Source organism: Sebastes umbrosus, chromosome 19 (assembly GCF_015220745.1).
Source record: "Sebastes umbrosus isolate fSebUmb1 chromosome 19, fSebUmb1.pri, whole genome shotgun sequence".
In the NCBI taxonomy this organism is placed as follows: Eukaryota; Metazoa; Chordata; class Actinopteri; order Perciformes; family Sebastidae; genus Sebastes; species Sebastes umbrosus.
The window spans coordinates 20335612-20356681 of record NC_051287.1 but is presented as its reverse complement, the minus strand read 5'-3'; the positions used below and the strand labels follow the sequence as shown (position 1 = coordinate 20356681).

Below are 21070 nucleotides of genomic sequence, written 5' to 3'. Positions count from 1 at the left end.
TCAGACAAGACCCCAACACAAACTACACAGACGCACCAAAACCGCAAAGTTGTATCTAGTGAAGCCTGTCTTGCAAAACAAGAAAAACTCTGCTGTACTCTGCTCCTCTGCCTGCTTGCCTTCACTCAGCTCGCTCCACCTCTAGACGTGCATGCGTGCACACACTACACACTGCAGAAGAATTAGTTTAGCTCTGAGAATATCTAGTGAATGTACAGTGGACATTTGTGCAGAAATAGATGCTGCAGCTCCTCCAGACCAACGGAGGTTTCCCGTGTCTTGTGAAGTGACGGGGTTCCGCAAAGAGAAACGTTATGTCTCCGACCGGGTGCCAGTGTAAACAGTGGCTGTTTTCGAAACCGCATACTATACTAGTAGTACGTACTGATTTGGCCAAAATGTAGTATGTAGTATGCAGTATGCGAACAAAAGCAAAATCTCCAGTATGCCAAAAATACCCGGATGACGTACTGATTTGGAAAAATTCTCCAGTATGCATCAGACCAGTCTACCTCGCCTACTGTATCCCACAATGCAATGCGCTGCGACGGTCACTTTTTGGAAATTTTTGTAATGGCGGAAATGACGGACGTCAACATCCCGGTGACAGCGGTGGACAGGGAGGAATATAAATGTAAAAATAGCATATTATTTTTAATATAATATAAATGTAAAAATAGCATATTATTTTTCTAATTTAATGTAAGGACAGCAATTCATAAGTGCTACTGTCTATCTGTAACGAACGTAATCTGTCCTACTAACGTTAACTTTACCCATAGCAAAGCCGTAACTTTTAAGTTTTTTTTAAGCTTTCCAAAACCGGAAGCCCGCGAAACTCGGCCTCGCGTACTACAAAATAAACCGATTTACGTTCCATACTGCATACTACTGAGGATGCGCAGTATGCAGTATGTACTGCATACTGCGCTCCTCAGTAGTATGCAGTATGCGGTTTCGAAAACAGCCAGTCCCTTTAAGGTTAGGATAGGTCGTCGGGGCAGCAAGTCTCGCGAGAGATTTTTGCAGATCTCAGATCAGATTTCGCAGTTTACGGGCTCCCTTCTAGACACTACTGTGTCAATTTGTTATTAGCCAATCAGAGACGAGTATCGTAGCCTGCCGGGTTCATAGAGGGGGCGGGGCTAGAGAGAGCGACGGAAAGCGAGAGAGGCTGCTGTAGATACGATCTGTTTACCTGTTGACCATCACAGTTAAGAGCCGGGGGTTTTATACGTGTAACCTGCTAAAATTGCAGAGCGAGTCGTGTGTTTAAGCTGTTTTCATACAATTATTCTACTAAACTAACCCAACTACCATAGCCACCTGTGGACTGTTGCTAATTGGCTAATTGGCTAGTTCTAGCCAGGCTAGTATGCATGGGATGCTGCTGCAGTAGCTGGATGCCAGAGGAACCTGTGTTCTGCACAGGGACAGAGCAGGACGGGTTTCTTCATTGCACTGCTCACTGCTGGACAGATCTGACAAGCAACAGTGAGTACAGACCTTCTTATATACTGTCTATTATGGTACAGACAATAATCTCCTTGACAGTTTCAAATGAGCTCCAACAAGCCCGCCAGTGATGTGGTACCATAAACTTAATTACAAAAGCCCTGGTGTTTGCTTTATTTTCTTTTGGTCAGGGCATTTTAGAAGTGTGAATCACCAGGTTCTGTAATAAAATATGTTTTGTTATTGCATTCAATCATTGTGGTTTATTGCATGTTTGATATTAATGTGATTCATGTGGTGAATAAAAGTGAAAAGTAAAAATGCATGGAAGTCTTAAAGTGGAAATGAAACAGTCAAGCAAGTTAAGCTGGTTTTGGAATTACTTTTTCTTTTTACTTTTAGTACGTACTTTAGCTGCCCTTACAAAGTCTGTACTGGTGCATGCAGTATGCATACAATTGGGGCATACTGCTTTGTCATACCATTGCACCTTGAACTTTGACCCTCTTGCTCATATATCCGTGTCCCAGTGGATTGTGGGTCAGAAAAGCCAGAAAAGCCTGCTGGCTTGCATACTGCAAAATGCGACCGGATGTAGTAGTAGTAGGACATCCTGGTATTTTTGGCATACTGCATTTGACAAACTATAGGCTTGCTCAAGATGAGCCAGGCCTGCGCAGAATCGATCACCGGTGATCGGCGCACAATGCATGCTGCTTATATTTGTGTCCGACTTGCTCTGACGTCATGCACACGTGGGTAACGAACGATAACCTCAACAGATCCTCACCTCACGAGGTGCCTGCAGTTTTTTCGAGCCAGGCGCCGCAGTTGCTCTCCACCGACCGCAAGACCCAGGGCATTATAGGAAACGCCTGGCTGTTGCCTGATTAAAGAGCTGATCAACAGTTGGCCTCTCTGCACCCTAGTCAGGGTCGTATGCCCCAAATTTGTGAGGTACTGTAGACACAATTTAATTTGAATATTTTAGTAACCCTCATCAATTAACCTCTGATGTGAAGGGATTATCAGATGTAACTCATTAAAGGGGTATGCATGATAATCCTGTAACAAAATTGGAATTGAGTGTGTGGGCTACACGTGGGGACTCATCCAGGATTGTGTTTACCGTTTCTTTAATATGTGGGAGCATATTTATGTAAAAAAGGGTAGCCAATACTAAATGAGGTATAGCCACGGAAGTGTATTTCGTGGGAGCTTTTTATGACTCAATATGTGTGAAGCTAATGTAACATGAGTCAGAAATGAATTGCCAATGGCGCAAAGAGAGTATCATTTCAGAATCCAGAAGCCCCTATGCTTATTCCTGACCAATACACAGTCCCTCGAGTGGAACATGCTCTGTCCTGCCTGAATGGTAGTCAGTGATCTCAGGAGTGGCTATTATCAGATCCCTGCTGACAAAGAAAAGACAGCATTCACTTGCCCAGCAGGATTTTATCAATTTGAGCGGATGCTGCAAGGATTTTGTAGGGCACCAGCCACATTTCAACAAGTCATGGAGAAGACTGTTTGTGATATGAACCATTTGGAAGTTCGGATGTATCTCGATGATGATGTAATCGAACACTGGAGGAGCATGAGCGGCGCCCTCTTAAAGTGATGGACAGATTAACGGAGGAAGGACTGAAGTTTTCTTTGGATAAATGTCAGTTCAGTAACCTACCCTGGTCATGTTGTGTCTAGTAATAGCATTGCTACAGACCCTTCAAAGATTGAAGCCTGTGAAATCGTGACCATGCCCAGAGAACATCACTGCTCTCCGCTCTCTCCTTGGCTTTTGTGGATATTACAGATGGGTTGTGAAAGATTTCTCCAGAGTGTCTTAATATCCACTCAACCAGTTACTGCAGGACTGCACTGTGGCTGGAAGGCCAGGAGAAAAAGGCAAATATTAAAAAGGAATTGAAAAAGGGAAGGAAACCAAAAATGGACGTAGAGATGCACCGATCGATCAGTTACCGATCAAAACATACACTTATTATATCGTAATTCATTCCCATGATGCTGCTCAAAGTAATCGTCACAGAGCACACAGCAATATAAAATAGATATTAGAGAGGGAATTAACCTCCTAACACTACCAGCTCATAATATATAATTAAAACTACTAATGGCAATATTTTTTGAGTCAAAGCAAATATTTAAAAAGAAATACATCTTGTATTTGCTATTCATTTGAATTGGGTTTTTGTGCAAATAACCTCTACAGATGACAATAACAAAGTAAAAGGATAACATTATGAATTTTTGACGGTTTACACTGACTTTGGGGAGGTTGAAACTGTTTTTTGGGACGGCGGTGAAAAACGTTAGTCTGGAGCCTCGCTGGCAATTATAGTTCTTAGAAAGAAAAGAAAGAGAACTGGAATCAGCAGGTCAGACTTTTAAAAAATCTGAATCGTCTAAGAAAATTGCAATCGATGCATCTCTACACTTCGATCTTGTAGAGCTTTCTCCAAGTAACACTGATGCTTCAGTAGTCTTCCTTTGACTCGACATTCTTAGTCAGTCAGAGTCTTGACTTGTTTGTTTTCATGATATTAATTATCTTCTGCTATGTCTCATCTTCCCACCCACATGTGTCAGAAGCCAGAGCGTTGAGTGTACAGTATGCATTAGGAGGTCCGCTGTTGCCCTGCATGTTATTTCTGTTGCCATGGTAACACCTGCAGTATTGTTCATTTGTACATGGATTATTAAGAGATATTCATAATACAATAAAGGTGGATGGGAACAAATTTATGTTCAGTACATTCCTTCAGATATGAGGTGTTAAAAGTTCTTGTTTGCTGTACCTGCTTTGTCTCACTTGTTTATCACACCTGTTAGGGTTTTTCTAAATTTCTCAAGAATTCCCTGCACGCCTCAACATCTTGTTATTTGTAATCAAAGGTGAACGTACAGACATATAAAATAAAACACTTATGATCTATAACCTTTCTTTGCATTATTATCAAAAATAGTTGATAGAGAAAGTGGTTTCTCCGGGGGTCCTGTTGAAACACTAAAGTGTTTACTTTCATTGGATCATGTTTTATTGAACACAATGAAAAATCTAATCCTCTTTGTGTCTAATGAACAGACTTCATGCCATGAATTCAAATAAATGAAGGTGCTCGCAAAAAGGATTTATATTGAACACGTCAAAGCAGAAGCATTTAAAAAAACAAAAAAAAAACAGTGTGCAAGCATTTCATACTAATAATATTCTCCTATCATAAAATATTTTAACATTTAGTTGCTGCACGTAAGACAACAACAACCTCACACAAAACAAATGTACCACTGAGACAATGTTTTACAAATCAACACTTCTGGCATCCGCTTCACAGTTTTTGCCTTAAAAACCTCTGAACGCTCTGAAATGACTAAATGAGGCTTTCAGCAGATGGCCACAGAGGGTGGCAGCCCCTCATAAATGGATAAAGACATAAACGGATGCAGTCATTGTGGCTGTCTATTATGGTGACTGGTGAGCAACCGGTCTGATGAGGGTTTAGTGATGTTTCCTTCTTCCTGTTGGCGTCACACAGAGCGAGTGGAGAGCCGTCAGGGATGAGCGTTCTGCTGTAAAGCCTAACTGGTTCTGCATTAAACTCTGTTTGCTGCATTGAAACAAGAGTTTTTACTGAGAAGCTAAATTTCAGATGAGTCATATTTTGCAATGTAAAACATGACATTGAGCGCTGTACTTTTTATAAAGGACGCTGATTCTCCTACACTGCTTCTGACAAACTTCATGGAGTTATTTTGGTTCCACCTAGTGGTCACTTTGAGTACAACCACTGCAGGCTTATTGCTCTGAGATGGGAGCTGTAAGTTTGTATGAGCTATGGGACGTTCTCCTTTAACTTGATTAGAGCACACTTTACTGCCTCCCAAATCACGCTAGCATCCCGTTAATGTAATTGAGTCAAATGACGAAGGGCTGACTCAACAAATGAGTAATTGCTACCAATTAAACAAATGGACTTCTCGGACTGGACAGTGATTAAAATGTTGCGCTGTAACAAGACCGGGAGCCGGAGGCCAATAACTATAAGATTTTATGTTCTTAAAGATGTGAGAAGCATATATATATATATCTCTCTCTGACTAATACCATTAATTAATCCTTAACAGAGGATCAATAACAAAAACACAGACATGTGTAAAAGGTCACTGGTCTTTGGTTTAATCGGTATTACAATACAAACAGTGAAATGAAGGCACTGCGGCCAAGAAGTGAAATGTAAAGGGCATAGAAGAAGAGATGAGATACAGGAAGTCATCAACAGAATAAAAGCTCATAATGTGGAATAAAGACAGAGCTGGGTGTTGTTCTGCTGTTTCTTTTACTCACTTCCGCACAGCTCCAGCAGGATTTTGCGGTAATCGCCAGATGTGTCTCCCTACGCAGTGAGAGAAAGATCTGTGAGACTTCAAAGGACCAGTGTAGGGAATAACTGAGCGCAGTCTCATGAGGCCAAACTGGCAACAAGCTCTCAGATATTCTTATATCAGATTCCAAGACCAGATATTACAAATTATATGACTACTTCAGCTAATAAAGTGAAATGAACGAGGTAGGGCTGGGCGATAATTCAAGATGATCATTTATTGTCTTTCAATGGAATCGTAACTAACGTGATACACAATCATCGAAATTGATTATAACAACAACATGCTAACTAAAATTTCTAAGAAAATCTGATCAAACACGGTTAAATCAAACTATTGTCTTAATCAGATTACGCTATATTTGTGTGCATGCATGTAAATATAGTCGGTGTAAAGCTGGAAATATATATTTATATATATTATTAAGATTATTTATATGTATATTTATTTTTTCTTCTGAAACTGTTATGTTCATTTTGCACTAAAGTTCCAAAGTAAATGAGAAAATGCTCTTCTAAATACTTTTCATTTGTCAAGTATTTAATTCACACAGGAGTATACAAAATAGATTTTACCATGTGGTTATTTCATATAGACTATTGAACTACCAGATAACATGCTATGTCGTGATATATATATCGTTATCGAGATATGAAATGACCTATATCGTGGTGGAAGATTTTGGCCATATCGCCCAGCCTGAGAAAAAGGTGATACATTGAAGTCTCATCACAGTTCAAAACTACATTAAGGCAATACAGAAAGTTAGAATTGCAATTATTATTATTATTACAATATTACAGCTGATGTATTGCAGCGTTTTTGCCGACTACAGTATTCCCCGCCCCTCGTTTTTAGAGCCTCACCTTGATGAAGGAGTGGAGAGTCTTGCCATAATTCTTCAGGAACTGCGCCTTAATGTCCAACATGTCGATCTCCGCCCTCGCAACCATTATTCTGATGAGGACACTATCTGTAGTGCCCAGCCCCTGATAAGAGATGCAAAATGTGTTAATATGCATGGCGCTGGAGTTCATCCCTACTACATAAAGTATGATAACATCAGTCTGCTTCTTTTTTTTTTAATGGTAGCTCCATTACACGCATGAAATATTTACCTTCATTGATTTGTATAATCGTTCTGCGAAGAACGCGGGCTTGTTCCTTAAGCATTTCACTGTAAAGCAAAACAAATGCATCAGGTGCAATGCTCTCACAACATGAATATACAATTGACTTATGTGTGTAAGCTCAGTGTTTTAAAAGTCGCTTCTATTTCGACACACAGAGGGCTGGACAAAATAAAAGAGCCAAAAACATTTTGTCTCTTGCGGCAGAAAGTTCCTTATTTTTTAGATTTTGGTGACATCTTTGGTGCCAGCCAGTCACTGCCTGTAAAGTTTGAGTTGTGGGTTCTGCTTTGTCTGTGACTGTGATCATTTCAAATTGAATGTTTTCACAACAGGGTTGAATCTTTATAAATTGGCAATAGGTGTCTCTTTGATGGAGCGTGTCGCAGCAGAAACAGACCTATGGCCAGAAAGACGTCCTCCAGGCAGCCAGACATCTCCCTCTTAATGCTGTCCTCAATGTCTCTCCCAGAAATCTTCTGATACTCGTCGAACACTGAAAGGAAGAAAACAACAATCACTGTCACACATTGTTTTTTTCATTATCAAACTCATGACACAAATACCCTTTTCAGACCAATATTAGCACGTATATGCAGGAAAACCTGCTAAAAATAGGCGATAGACTCCTTTCCTGTTGCGAGTATGCCGTGCCGTTGCACTGTTTTGTTGTTGTTGTTTTGCTGATGTGTCACGTTCGACGTCAAAGACGCGCCGGCCGGCACCGGAAGCAGGGTTGATAAAATTAAAATGTTACTTATTCAGTCTCTTATTCAAACTCTCAAACCAGAGTTGGTGATTTTTGGGATAGTGGAAAGACCGACAAAGACGGTTTTGATTAGTTATATTTTAGTGTTTTTAGAGATTTAAGATTATCAGCGAGGTAAAATGACTGTTGTCTGACTGGAGTATGGTGGTTTTGAAGAAAGCATATTAATTGAATGTCCCTGTTGATTTCATTTATTATATATTCACTTCAATGTGCGTCACAAAGCATTGCATCAGAAAAGGGGAGAGAATTAGCGTGTCCACCCGGGTGTCATGTTTCCATTAGTGACGGCGAGATGAAGCTTCATGAAGCTCTGAAGCTCCCCAGTAAATCGGTTCGCAAAAGGGTTCATTTCACGAGGCTTCATCTGGACTTTATATGCACACAAAACCACCTATTGGTCAAAGAATGTAAAACAGGCACATATATATTCCAGATATGTGGCAGTGGTTTAACCGGGCAGAGGGCAGTGAATGTGGTTGTGTAACTAAAGGAAAATGATAGATGGGAGACATTATTCGTTTTTATTCAGGACTAAGTTCACAACTGTATTTCGGCTTTGGGCGTCTGCAATGACGTCATTGGTCCAAAACGATACAAGCCTAGATACATGCTTCACAGAAAATTTGCGTTTGTAACCTTTCCCTCTGATGGCAAAAGCCAGATGTTAGTGGGTGTTGGTGGGTTTTTTGTCCAGTGAGAAAGGGGCTAAAGAGAGTGAGTGTTTGGTCATTAAACTGGAACAAAGGGTCCCTAAAATCCCCAGTCTACTACATGACTTCTGTAGCTAGTTTAAGTAAAAGGAAGTATTTTCATGTGACACACAACACTTATGAACACAAGGACATTAAGTTTGTGAATGTGCTGCAAGAATACCTCGCAGCAGATGGTTTCGGTTCCTCACACAGAGCACCGTGAGGAATTTAACCTCGTCCGTTCCCCATCGAGCCTCACCAGCCTCATAGATATCCTGTAAATAACAGATGTTTAAAAAACTGTCATAATTGAAACCCATATTTTCATTTAAAGAACCTGAACTCTTGCCTTGGCATCCAAAATAGCCTGGGCCTCGTCCACTTTGTCGCTTTCATCCCGTCCAGCCTGCAATGCGGAAGACAAAGCAGCTTAAGAGAGAACCAGAGTAGAATTGCACAACATTGGAGATGAAAAAAAAGAAGACAAATTTTGTTTTTATGACACAGAAGTAACTCTAGCTTCCTGTTACCAAAACAGATAACGGTTGATAAGGTAGTTGAACTTCCTACTGACTTTTTACAAGTCATCTTGTGACTCCAAAAGAATTTCAAAATACTTTCATTGTTATAAATCAACTCTAAATGAAATGGAAATCAATCTCATAAAGTTTTCCAGCGAAGGAAGTGAATACTTATACTCTACTTTTATAAGCTTTACTTTGTTTTTACTTGAACTGCAATATTTCATCAACTTGAATTTTATTAAAAATTTCATATAATCCATTTTTATATGATCTGTAATAATGTGGCATATAAGATTTACATTGGCCCAAGCTAGGAGAGGTTATTAATGTTTGCTCACCGTCAGTAAAGAGACCAAAACCCTCTGAAACATTCCTGATGTGTCCCCACACACGGCGTCTTCCAAGTCTTTTCCATGTTCTGCCATGAAACGCATAAGAAAAGAAGTTAAAATATAAAGCATGGAATCGAATACCTGTTCAATTGTAATGACTATTGGGCAAAAAAAATCAATAGAAACCGACAGAAATCTCATATAACGCCATATAGTAGGTGGTGGCTGTGTATCTATGAGATTAGTACAAAAAGTAATGTTTGGAAAGCACATTTACAACTGAATACAGTTCTATTAATATTCATTGTGTTGTGATCTGAATTCACCAACTATGCTGGTTTAAGTGGTACAAAACATGTAACAAAACACTACACAATAAACTATTTATTTATACACATTGAAAGACATTTTAAAAATACTTGCCGGCTGCTGTCATTGCAACCGCAAGAACAAATACCCAAACAATAAATAGAGCCACATGGAGAGCAGCAATGGCGTTTATGAATAATTTATGCCATCCACTGTTTTCTAGTAACGGATGTCATTGCATCTCCGATTCTCCAAATAAAGAACAGAGGCTCAGTCACTGATACACAATATCGGATATCATACAGAACCCATAGGCACCAAACAGACACTGAGGTGTACCACGACCTGATGTCATAAATTCACAGAAGTGACGCACTTACCTTTCTTGTAGAACGCATTGATGGTTTTTATTTCAGCGTTTGACCTTGAAGCCAGAACATCGATGAGACCGGCCTCTTCTGTTCCAGCCCCCTGGTGATGAATGTTTATGGGTTAAAAACAAGTGATGAAGACACGAGGAGGGTGTGATGCTTTTCACTGAAAACATGAGACAAGTTTATGAACTAAAGGAAACGTAGCTTAAAGGCTGTGTAAAGCAAAAATAAATATGCACTGTGGCTCTCGGCCCCAAGCCCATTTGTTCCTACATGTACTGAAGAGACATGTCACTAATACAAACAAACAAAAAATATTTTCTTAAACAGCTGGGCACTGTAGTTTTTAGCAAATGTTACTCAAACAGGTGTAAATTGTGTTTGGGACTATTTTCAGTCACGGATTAATACACAATGAAGGAACATGTCACACAGTGCCACTAGGGGATGTCATGAGAACCGATACTTTCCGATAAATTCTGAACTCTGTACTCATTTTTCTACAGTACCCCAGGTACCATTAGGGCTCGAGACTAATGTTTTCCAGGGCACGATAGAAAATGTATTTGGGACGCTGTAAACTCACTATCGATGCGTCAAGGGGATGCACCCTATTTTTTTCCCCATTGTGAACAACAACTCCGTGTTGAAATTGGCAGGAAGAGAGCTAGTTAATGTTAACAGGAGGTGCCATTGAATTACATTATGATGCGTTCAGGCTATATTCAGTAAAAATGTTGGCGTATTGGGCAAAGGTAAGGTAAATTCTAGCATCATGATGTGTTCAAATGTAATATTGTAAAATGTCATTTTTGGCAAGAAACTTGAATATTAATTAAAATATAATAAATTCTTCAATAATAAATAAAATATTAATTAATTATCAATTCATGAATTGATAATTAAATACAGTAACATAAAGGGGATGTTTTCACAGCAATATAAAATAGATAATAGAGAGGGACTTATGACCTGTTTAACTTCCTAGCAAACCAACTTCCATAAACCAGTATGCAAACTGTAATAAAGGAGTGTATGTTGAAGTACATGGGATTTATTGTTTTACTTTTGTTTTTTTACCGTGGTATCAAATTGGTATCGAGAATCGTGGAATTTTACTGGTATTGACTTCTAAATATCTGGTACCGTGGTATCCCTAAGTGCAATGGTGTCTGACTGATGTGTTTTTGGACAACAATGAAGCTCTACGGCACAGAGGAATAAGATAAATTGGGTTTTGTATAATATTTCTTTGAGGATGAATTCATTGCTGGTTTTGGTGTTTTCATTTGCTTTGTTGACAACGGGGAAAAACATAGACTATCACTAGACTCATCCTAATCTCTGACCTTCATTGCACTTTTCAGCTCGTAGGCATCGTACACGGGCGCCAGCATCAGCAGACCTAGAACGACGCTGCAGAAGTTCCCACTCAGCTCGGAGGACAGATCATCAGCCAGGTCCTGCAGGAGGACGGGAGCAGATGGATTAAACAGGAAAGAAAAAACAGCCCACCAGTCGTCCCCCAGCACTTCAATAATATCAATCAAGAGGTAATTAAAGCTAATTATCTTTGACATTAAAAGAAGTAGATCTTGGCTTTATGTATGGGTTATTTGTGCTGCCAGTGTGGACATCATGAGACATGACTTCACACATTCCAGCAGCAGGACTTGTGTCTCCGCTAGAGGGTGTGGTTTCTGGACACAGTTTTGTGAAACTCGCCTGTACGACCACATGTGGGCGTCGCCGTGTGCAACATGACTCACTCTTTCTGCCTGCGAGGATTCCTCTCACAATCTTTGCTTTCTTTACTGCAGCTCCCTCAGTGGAGCTTTCAGATAACTTTATCGACCTCTTGCCGGACACTACACAGCGGGCTGGTTATTATCTCATCATGTCAATAAAATAAACATCCAACTTCCTTAATAGTTAATATATTGATCCATATAATCTTGAAACAAAGAAACGGTCAGTGAGAAGCGTACGTTTTTTTTATGGGGGGAAACATTTTCCCTTCCTACAGAAGACAAGGCTCTCTCTGTCCTGATCTTTGTTTACGGGGGTATTCACTTCTGCTTTACAGTTAATGGTTAACTTTACACATTATCAGCACTATGTTAGCACAGCAACCTGAAGTGAAAGAGAGATGGGAGCCAACACAATGGAATAAGAGATGACACATCCACTGCTGCTGCCAATAGTCTCCAACAAAGCTGCTTTTTTTTCAAATTCTTCTGCTGCTCTAGTTGTCATTTCTTTGCTTCTTCTTCTGCTTCTCCATGCATGTTGACTTATGGTGAAAAACACACTCATAAAAAAGAATTTGTTTGCTGCCTTTGAGCACAGCTCAGTCAAAACACTCACCTTCCCCACTGTTTGTTTGTAGGCCTCTTTAATGCGCTGCCTCTGGGCAATAGTACGGCGTGCTAGGACCTCGGTGATGACTGCCTCATTAGTGCCTGCAAGAAATAATACAATATAGAAACCTTAACTTATATTCATCTTAAATGTTTAGGGCTGCGACTAACGATTATTTTCATTGTCGATTATTTTCTCAATTAATCGATTAGTTGTTTAGTCTATAAAATGGTGAAAAATGTTGATCAGTGATTCCCAAAGCCCAAGATGACGTCCTCAAATGTCTTATAGATATTCAGTTTACTGTCTTAGAGGAGGAAAGAAACCAGAAAATATTCACATTAAAGAAGCTTGAATCAGAGATTTTTATTTTTTTTTTTCTTAAAAAATTACTCAAACTGATTTATCGATTTATCAAAATAGTTGTTGATTAATTTTAATAATCAACAACTAATTGATTAATTGTTGCAGCTCTAAATATATTCATATATTCCTGTTCTTGGAGCCCCAGTGTGTAGGACATAGAATCAGGCGGGAGCACTGCAACCCTGGAGATGATCCTAACACGCAGTTGTTTGTTGGCATCGACATGGAAACCATCTGTTTCCAATTGCGCTCAAACTAGAGTCAGGGGAAGGTGATTAAGCTAACAAATGCTAACTGCATCAACATTCCACGCTATGACCTAGATATCAGTGAAATAAATGGTTTCTTGTTTTGCACTCCTGAATTTTTGTTAGGGTGAACCTCTTTGAACGGCACATACCTGGTTTCAGAACAATGCCACCCATAATGAAATTAGTTTACTACTACTTCTTGCATGATCAGCAAAGTCCAGATTAATTTCCCTCCATATTAGGAGTGAAGAGGAAGCTTTACAACACAGTGTGTAGAGGTGAGGCGAGGCAAAGTACAAGGACGCACTCAGCTGAATGAATGGGCTATGAAAACTGAAAGCTGCCATGACAACACAAGCACTGAGCAACGCTGAATTTACTTTTCAAACTTTCCTGGAGAGGAAAGAATATTTTTTTCCCCTCATGGAAGCTTAGTCTTAATGACACGGTGAAACATATCTTTAGCTGATGATGGTTTCTGGATCACTCACCAGCTCCCTTCATGGCTTCTCTGAGAGTCGCGGCATCCGCCTCTGCGTTAAAACTAGCCGCCTCAGTCACCACTCCACGGTTTCCAATCTGATCATGAATGACAAAAAAACAGTTAATAGTATTAAACCAAAATAAAATGAGCAGACGCAAAGCTTAAAGTCCCCTTTCACTCCAATGTGTTTTGCTTATTGTTACTTTCACTTGGATGTTTGACCTTCACTGTGCAGAATGACGTATTTGCAGTTTGACACTAGAAGGCTGTTTTCAGATGTATGTGCCGAAGGGAGAATGTTTCTGTGTAAATCTGAGTTCAAGGTGTAGGGGTCTGAAACATCCATTGCACATATTTGACATGTTTTCAGTGAAGTAGGAGACAGTAGTTAGTTAAACTTTTGAAATGAAAACATTCTACTATCGCAGGGTTGACACATAGAGACAACCATTCACGCTCACATTCACACCTACGAGTCAATTAACCTCAGCTGCATGTCTTTGGACTGTGGGAGGAACAGAAACCCCGCACTAACACGGGGGGCTGTGAGGCGACAGTGCTAACCACTGCACCGCCGTGCAGCCCGAAATGAAAACTATATTTGCATATTGAAAGATTCTGGATTTTTATATAGGAAGGAGGAGATGTGTTTTTAAGAATGTGCAAATAGTTTATGGAGCTTTTTTTGTAAAAAAAAAAACGACAAATAATTCAAAGCAGAGTATTTAACATCTGGAGGGAACCTTTGAAAGCCAAATCTATAATGCTAAAACATAAAGCAAGTAAACAGCATCATCTTTTCATGAGTAGGGTTGTAACGTTTAGGAGCTGTGAAATCTCTTTTTCAGACATTCATCGCAAACTTGTATATCTATTACGAGAATCATCAGGCAATTTTAGTTGAAATCAAAATAACTAAAAGGATTTTCTTTACACTGCTTTATGAGTTTTCGCATTGATGAAATTGGCTAAACTGGATGTCTAAATGCAAACTTAGAAATAACATTTATTATAAATTCACACAATTTGTGTCTCTGTTTAGTATTAAATAAACATGACAACAGACTTCTATCACCGGTTGCAGTAGCAATTGTGAATGTCAACAGTACCATATCATTACAGTAGAATTATAATATTTAATAGCTGCCCGGCCCTATTCAAAACCAAGCACAACATAGCCGTACGATGTCCAGCGCACAGTCTCTACTGGTGATGCAAATAAATGTAAATGTTGTTTACACAAGTTGTCTGTTGTGCACACACAGGTGGGACAGCAGCCATGAGACGGACTTACCGCTGCCATTGTAGGAAGAGTGAAGATTTCCAAACTGGAGGTGCAGAAAGCTACAAAAGAGTAAATGCATAATTTGTCACTCACACAAGAACCAGTTTATAGCACAACAAAAAACTAATTAGCTGCAGCATCAGGTTTTAGGGGGCAGTTCTGAACGTGACCCTCATTAACCTCTGATCAATATTGTATGCCGTTTCATCAGAGAGGGTTCCCGTCACACACATTTGGCCCCGGGCTCTCTTGTGTCCCACATCTGTGCCGGCGTCCCGGGAGCTAATCTCATTTAGTGTTTGTTTGGACACACCTGTGTAATTACTCCACTGAGAGCACAGGTAGTAGGGTTTCCACTCTTTCCTGTTTTCCTGCAGGTAGAGATCAACTTACCCACTGATGGGAGTTATCATATATCTGTCAAAATCCAATACGTTTTAAAACACATTGAGAAGACTCATTTAGTTTACAAGCCTGCAGAAACAGCCCAGATGTTTTTATATATAATAATACAATTTCATTTATATAGCGCTTTTCTGGATACTCAAAGACACTTTACACAGAGAAAATGATCATAAAACAAGGACATCATAAAAATATAAAACACACAATATTAATAACACGTTAAAAGCAGTTCTAAAAAGGTGAGACGTTGACAAGACTTCCCTTTTAAATTACAGTTTGTATTACTAATCAGACAAAAAAGACATTTACCTATCAAACATTGTGGCCTGAACTGTGTGTGTGTAGGTCAACAGAGTGGTTTGTGATGTCAATACAGGCCAGGTAACTCCTACAAAACACTTCATGTGTAAGGGACCACAGAGTGTAAATAAACACAAAGTGGATCATGTTTCTAGAAGGACAACTGGTGTAAATACTAAAATCCTCTTCTGACTACAACACCCAGTAGCTCCACGTAGTAACCACAGTAGTGTGTCAACACAGTGTATTAAAATCAACTCCTGTGTAAATGTGTTCATTGATAATTTTCAGTGTTTGAAGGTCATTAACTTGTCAAACTTATATCTGGATGCAACTGTTTTTTAATTAGTGGGCATTAATGTCAAATTCATTAGTATATTTCATGTTTATTTTTTTTTTTACTTTGAAAGCAATGATAACCCTCTAACAAGTACATTTTATTAATTTATTTTTATTGTGTAAGAGAGTTGAAAATTGAGCAATAGTAGGAAAGGGTAGTCCTCTGTACGCTGAAAAGGCTTCACCCTATGTTTCCAAAGTTATTACAACTATTATGATTAAATGTATAACCCAAAGCCGTACAAATCTACACTATAATGTTCAGGATAGCTTAATTGAGTTATTATTAAAATGCAAAAGAAAAAAAGTCTCATCTAAAGTGATCCAGGAAGCAGAGCTGTAACAGTTCAGCTGGCATGAAGTTAGTGGTCACACCCTGCAGACTAGAAGACTCACCGCCTCAGTCTGAGCTCTATGCTCTGACGAATTAAACACCGAAAACCACCCTGAAAACATGACCGACTGCACCCTGAACAACACCTACCTGTCCTGAAGACAAAGTACTCCGAGTGAAGCCCGACGGAGAGGTTAAAGCGTCAACGTACCGGAAAACTAAACCTTATAAAACTTCCAGCTGCTTTCACGTCCCACCCACTGGGATGCTAGAGCCTCCTTGTGATGCTGCGTTCATGGACTGTCGGCACTACTACAACTATTAGGAAATATTGTAGTTTTTTGTTTCTTTTTACTTCAAATATGAAAATTATTTGACAGCTTCAGTTACTTTACAAATCAAGATGTTTGCATGCAAAACATACAAGATCTATAAAATATGAATGAATGATTTTATTTCGAACATAAAAATAAATAAATACAGTACGCTATATGTTAATTGTTAATAATCATAGGGCATTATTTTATAAGCTCACAGCTGATGTTATTTTTCATTTAATAGTTAATTTAACATGCTATAGTGCTGCTAACATGTAAACTAACTAAAATAACTTTAGTTATATAACATAATGATAATAATGCTAGTACTACTACTAATAATAATAGTGTAATACTGTACTGTAAACCGTGAAACCGTGATCTTCTGAGATGGTTATTGTAGCCTACTGTGAAAATCTCGTAGCGTTACAACCCTATTCATGTGTCAGAAAGAGATGTTTTATGATTTAAAAAACACAGGGCAACGGTTAAGAGCTGTGAAATCTCTTTTTCAGACATGCATTGCAAACTTGTATATCTATTACGAGAATCATTTCCACAGCTTGAACTTTAGTTGAAATCAAAATAACCAAAATAATTTTTTTACACTGCTTTATGAGTTTTCACATTGATGAAATTGGCTTAACTGGATGTCTAAATGCAAACTTAGAAATTGCATTTATTATAAATTCACACAATTTGTGTCTATGTTTAGTATAAAATAAACATGACAACAGACTTCTATCACTGGTTGCAGTAGCAATTGTGAATGTCAACAGTACCATATCATTACAGTAGAATTATAATATTTAATAGCTGCCCAGCCCAATTCAAAACCAAGCACAACATAGCCGTACAATGTCCAGTGCACAGTCTCTACTGGTGCAGCTTTAGTTACTTTACAAATCAAGATTTTTGCATGCAAAACATACAAGATCTATAAAATATGAATGAATGACTTTATTTCGAACATAAAAATAAATACAAACAGATACAAAATAATAACAAACAAAACAAGAGTAATAGTGTCCGGAAAAGGAGTAGGTAGAATTAAAAGTTATATTTCCCTACCCCTTTCTCACTTCTCCTCCATTAAATATATGAACAGCATCCCAAGTTTATTTACAACCCACATATCCATCCGGAGTTTAAAAAGTAGATATAAACCAACCCTTAACGCAACCCTTATCACAACTCTTCCTCAACCATATACCTCCCAAAAATATCTTTTTTGTATAGCTTTTTAATTAATTTATATTTGTGCTCCACTCAACCCATCACCTAACCCTACTCACAAATCCACCCCACAGACTGAAATACATTACACGATGTTTTGTTAAATTAAACAATCCAACAATACAGTTGGAAAGATTAGTCCATTAATAAATAGGGCTGTGTATTGACAATAATCTGGCGATACAATACGTATCATGATACAGGGGTAACGATTCAATATATTGCGATACTGTAAGCAAGGCGATATATTGCGATTATTTTTTAATTTAATTTTTAAGAGATCATACCAGAAAAACAGCATTTAGAATAGGCAAAAATAACATTGCATGCAAAAACTGCATTGTTTTTGCCCAAAACTGCATCTGATTATCATAAAGTGGGCATGTCTGTAAAGGGGAAACTCGTACCCATAGAACGACTTTTCATTCGCAAATCTTGAGGCCAGAGTTTAAGGGACCCCTGTGAAAATCGCCATGCCAGTTTTTTCCTCGTCAAAATTTAGTGCAACTTTGGAGCGTTATTTAGCCTCCTTCCCAACCAATGGATTCCTTATGTTTTCTAGTTTCATATGATACCCGTATCTTCACTCTAGCTTTAAAACTGAGCCCGCTACAACGTTGGATTTTTAAGAGGTTAATTAAAAATCCATTAATCCAGTGTTTTGGAGAATCGATACAGTATCACACAACATAATATCATGATACTCGTGTATTGATTATTTCTTAAACCCCTATTAATAAATTAGTCGATTGACAGAAAATGTATTGGTTTCAGCTACATAAATGTGAGGATTTGATGCTTTTCCTTTTCTTTAAAAAAGCTATAAAGTACTTACTTTGAGCTCTGGGTAATTATGACGCCAATTCCCAATATTTTGAGAATTCTTACAAACCGAACAATCAGCAAATAAATAATCAGCAGATGCATCCATAACGAAAATAATCTTTAGTTGTAGTCTTACACAACCACCTCAACCAACTAAAACAGTACAATCCTGCTTTTACATTAATGGACGAGTTATAATAATATAATGACATAATACATAATAGCAGGGTATAATAGTATAATAGTAGGCTTTAACAGTAACAGTAATCCCGAGATTAATCCATAATGAAAATAATCATTAGTTGCAGTCCTATACAAAATAATTTTAAAAATTTGCTCCACCTCAACCAACTAAAACAGTACAATCCTACTTTTACATTAATGCATGAGTAATAATAATCTAATGATATAATTTTGTTACTCCCTTTAAGCAACATTTAAGCCTACTTTAAGTATTTTACAGTGGGAGGCTATTAGTAATTCTCTACCACTGGTAGATATACTGCAGGCCTACCACATAGGCTAAATTAGATTATTATATTGTGTTACACATTTGTAGAGAAACAAGTGAATCTAGATACAGACTGTGTGTATCGTTTCTAATTAGGGATGTCGCAATATACCGGTATTGACAATAACCATGAAATTTAAAAAGGAAATATTGATATCATGTTAATAATACACATGATAATATCACCAGTGCCTCTTAAATAATTTTATATATACAGTTATGGTTATAGACTCTCTCTGTCTCCACCTCCCTACAATCATTTTTTTTAGTGTAATTAATTTGCACAAAAAAGAGACAAAAACACACAATAAACAAAGTTAAAGATGTATTTTTTATTTTTATTTTTTTCTATAGATATTGCGATATTATCGTTATCATGAATTATTTTGTCCACAATAATTGTGTAGTGAAATCTGATATCGTGACAGCCCTATTTCTAATATTGATTTTTTTTTACCATGTAACCACCAGCATTCATTTTGCCACTGGTTTCAAGATTCAAGATTCAAGATTCAAGCCCTTCATTGTCATTGTGTAGTACAACGGAATTAGATTGTGCCAATCCCATAGGTGCTAATGAAAAGATAATACAATAAAAAAAAGAGGTAGTGCAATATAAATATAAAAGATAATACAATATAAAATATAAAAATACAATATCTATATTGATGAGATGACAGTTTTGCCAGATTATTGCACAAAGTGTCCGTCCGATAATTATATAATTATTGCACAGCATCAGATAATTATTGCACAGAGTGATCAGCATGTTATTGCACATATCCGTAACAGTAGGTTAACAGTTTTTACATTGCAGAAGTGACACAAAAGTGACTAACGTGTATGTTGTTGTACATTTATGTAATGTTTTGAGTCTTCTGCAGTTCCTTTCACCAAGTGGGAGATATCAGACACTTGCAGATAATGATATTCCTGATATATATCCGAACTGAATCCAGTGTGGTGTGAACGTTTTTTCTTAATGCTCGTATACGTTTGGACTCTAACCACTGGCGCACTTTACACTTACTTTACACTATACATCCTATATACCACTTTATAGACTGCACATATGTACATATTACATTTATTTATTGTACATACTGCATTTATTTATTGACGGACTGTACACACTATGTTCACCCATTCACTCTGTATCTTTTATAACTCTATTATTGTTTTTTTTAATAATTTTTTGTATACCTTCACCTCTCCTGTGTTTCACTCTGTTTTCAATTTCAATTTTTCAATTTCAAGTTTATTTGTCATATGCATTTAAAAGTACAGTGTACAGTGAAATGCAATGAAATGCATTTTACCCTGGCTCTCTCTCTCAGCCCTTAAAATCTATAAAATAGTACAATTGATAAATACTACAATAAATAAAACAATACCTGAGAAAAAAAATATAAAACAACCTAAAACATCCATAAAACAATCCAGAGCATCTGCATTCATTTAGTGCTACTCTCCAGTATTGTACTGTTTGCTGATGTTGCTGCTTTGACACCTGAATTTCCCTCCGGGGATTAATAAAGGTTCATCTTATCTTATCTTATCTTATCTTATCTTATCTTCATAACAGTAGGTTTACAGTATTTACATTGCAAAAGTGACACAAAAGTGACCAACGCGTATGTTGTTGTACGTGTATGTAACGTTTTGAGTCTTCTGCAGTTCCTTTCACCAAGTGGGAGATATCAGACACTTTGCAGATAATGATATTCCTGATATATATCCGAACTGAATCCAGTGTGGTGTGAACGGTTTTCTTATTGCTCATATATACCGAACTGAGGACAGACAGACTTTTAAATAGATAATTCACACAACACCTTCTCACAGAAAAATATATCTTATACTGTATATGGGTCATTCTACTGAATTGGTGCAAACTGCGGCCCCACAATAAAAAAAATTATAAACAAAACAATTAAGTGTTCAAACCTTAGATATTTAGTAAGATTGTGTTATGATCTATTTAAACCCAATGCATTGAATGTAATAGTAATAAGCTAAATATAAACAAAATCATCATTTATACTTTAAATGATGATTTACGGG

At 37.8% G+C, this 21070-nt stretch overlaps 1 protein-coding gene and 1 long non-coding RNA gene across 2 annotated transcripts; one reads left to right on the top strand and one right to left on the bottom strand.

Annotated features, from left to right (window-relative positions):
• The first annotated feature begins 1140 nt into the window (after positions 1 to 1140).
• On the top strand, positions 1141 to 15288 carry LOC119478639. Its single transcript, XR_005204471.1, has 3 exons — positions 1141 to 1494; positions 11360 to 11545; positions 14720 to 15288. It is a non-coding gene; the product is annotated as an uncharacterized LOC119478639 (long non-coding RNA).
• Positions 5631 to 16406, bottom strand: anxa4 (annexin A4). Its single transcript, XM_037753516.1, has 13 exons — positions 16268 to 16406; positions 14749 to 14798; positions 13462 to 13549; positions 12360 to 12454; positions 11342 to 11455; positions 9999 to 10089; positions 9316 to 9395; positions 8803 to 8859; positions 8635 to 8728; positions 7390 to 7485; positions 6978 to 7036; positions 6726 to 6848; positions 5631 to 5870 (listed from the first exon to the last, which is right to left on the bottom strand). Exons 2-13 carry the CDS (start codon positions 14755 to 14757, stop codon positions 5814 to 5816), a joined length of 963 nt encoding a protein of 320 aa, XP_037609444.1. The 5' UTR covers positions 14758 to 14798; positions 16268 to 16406; the 3' UTR covers positions 5631 to 5813.
• Between the last annotated feature and the right edge of the window lie 4664 nt (positions 16407 to 21070).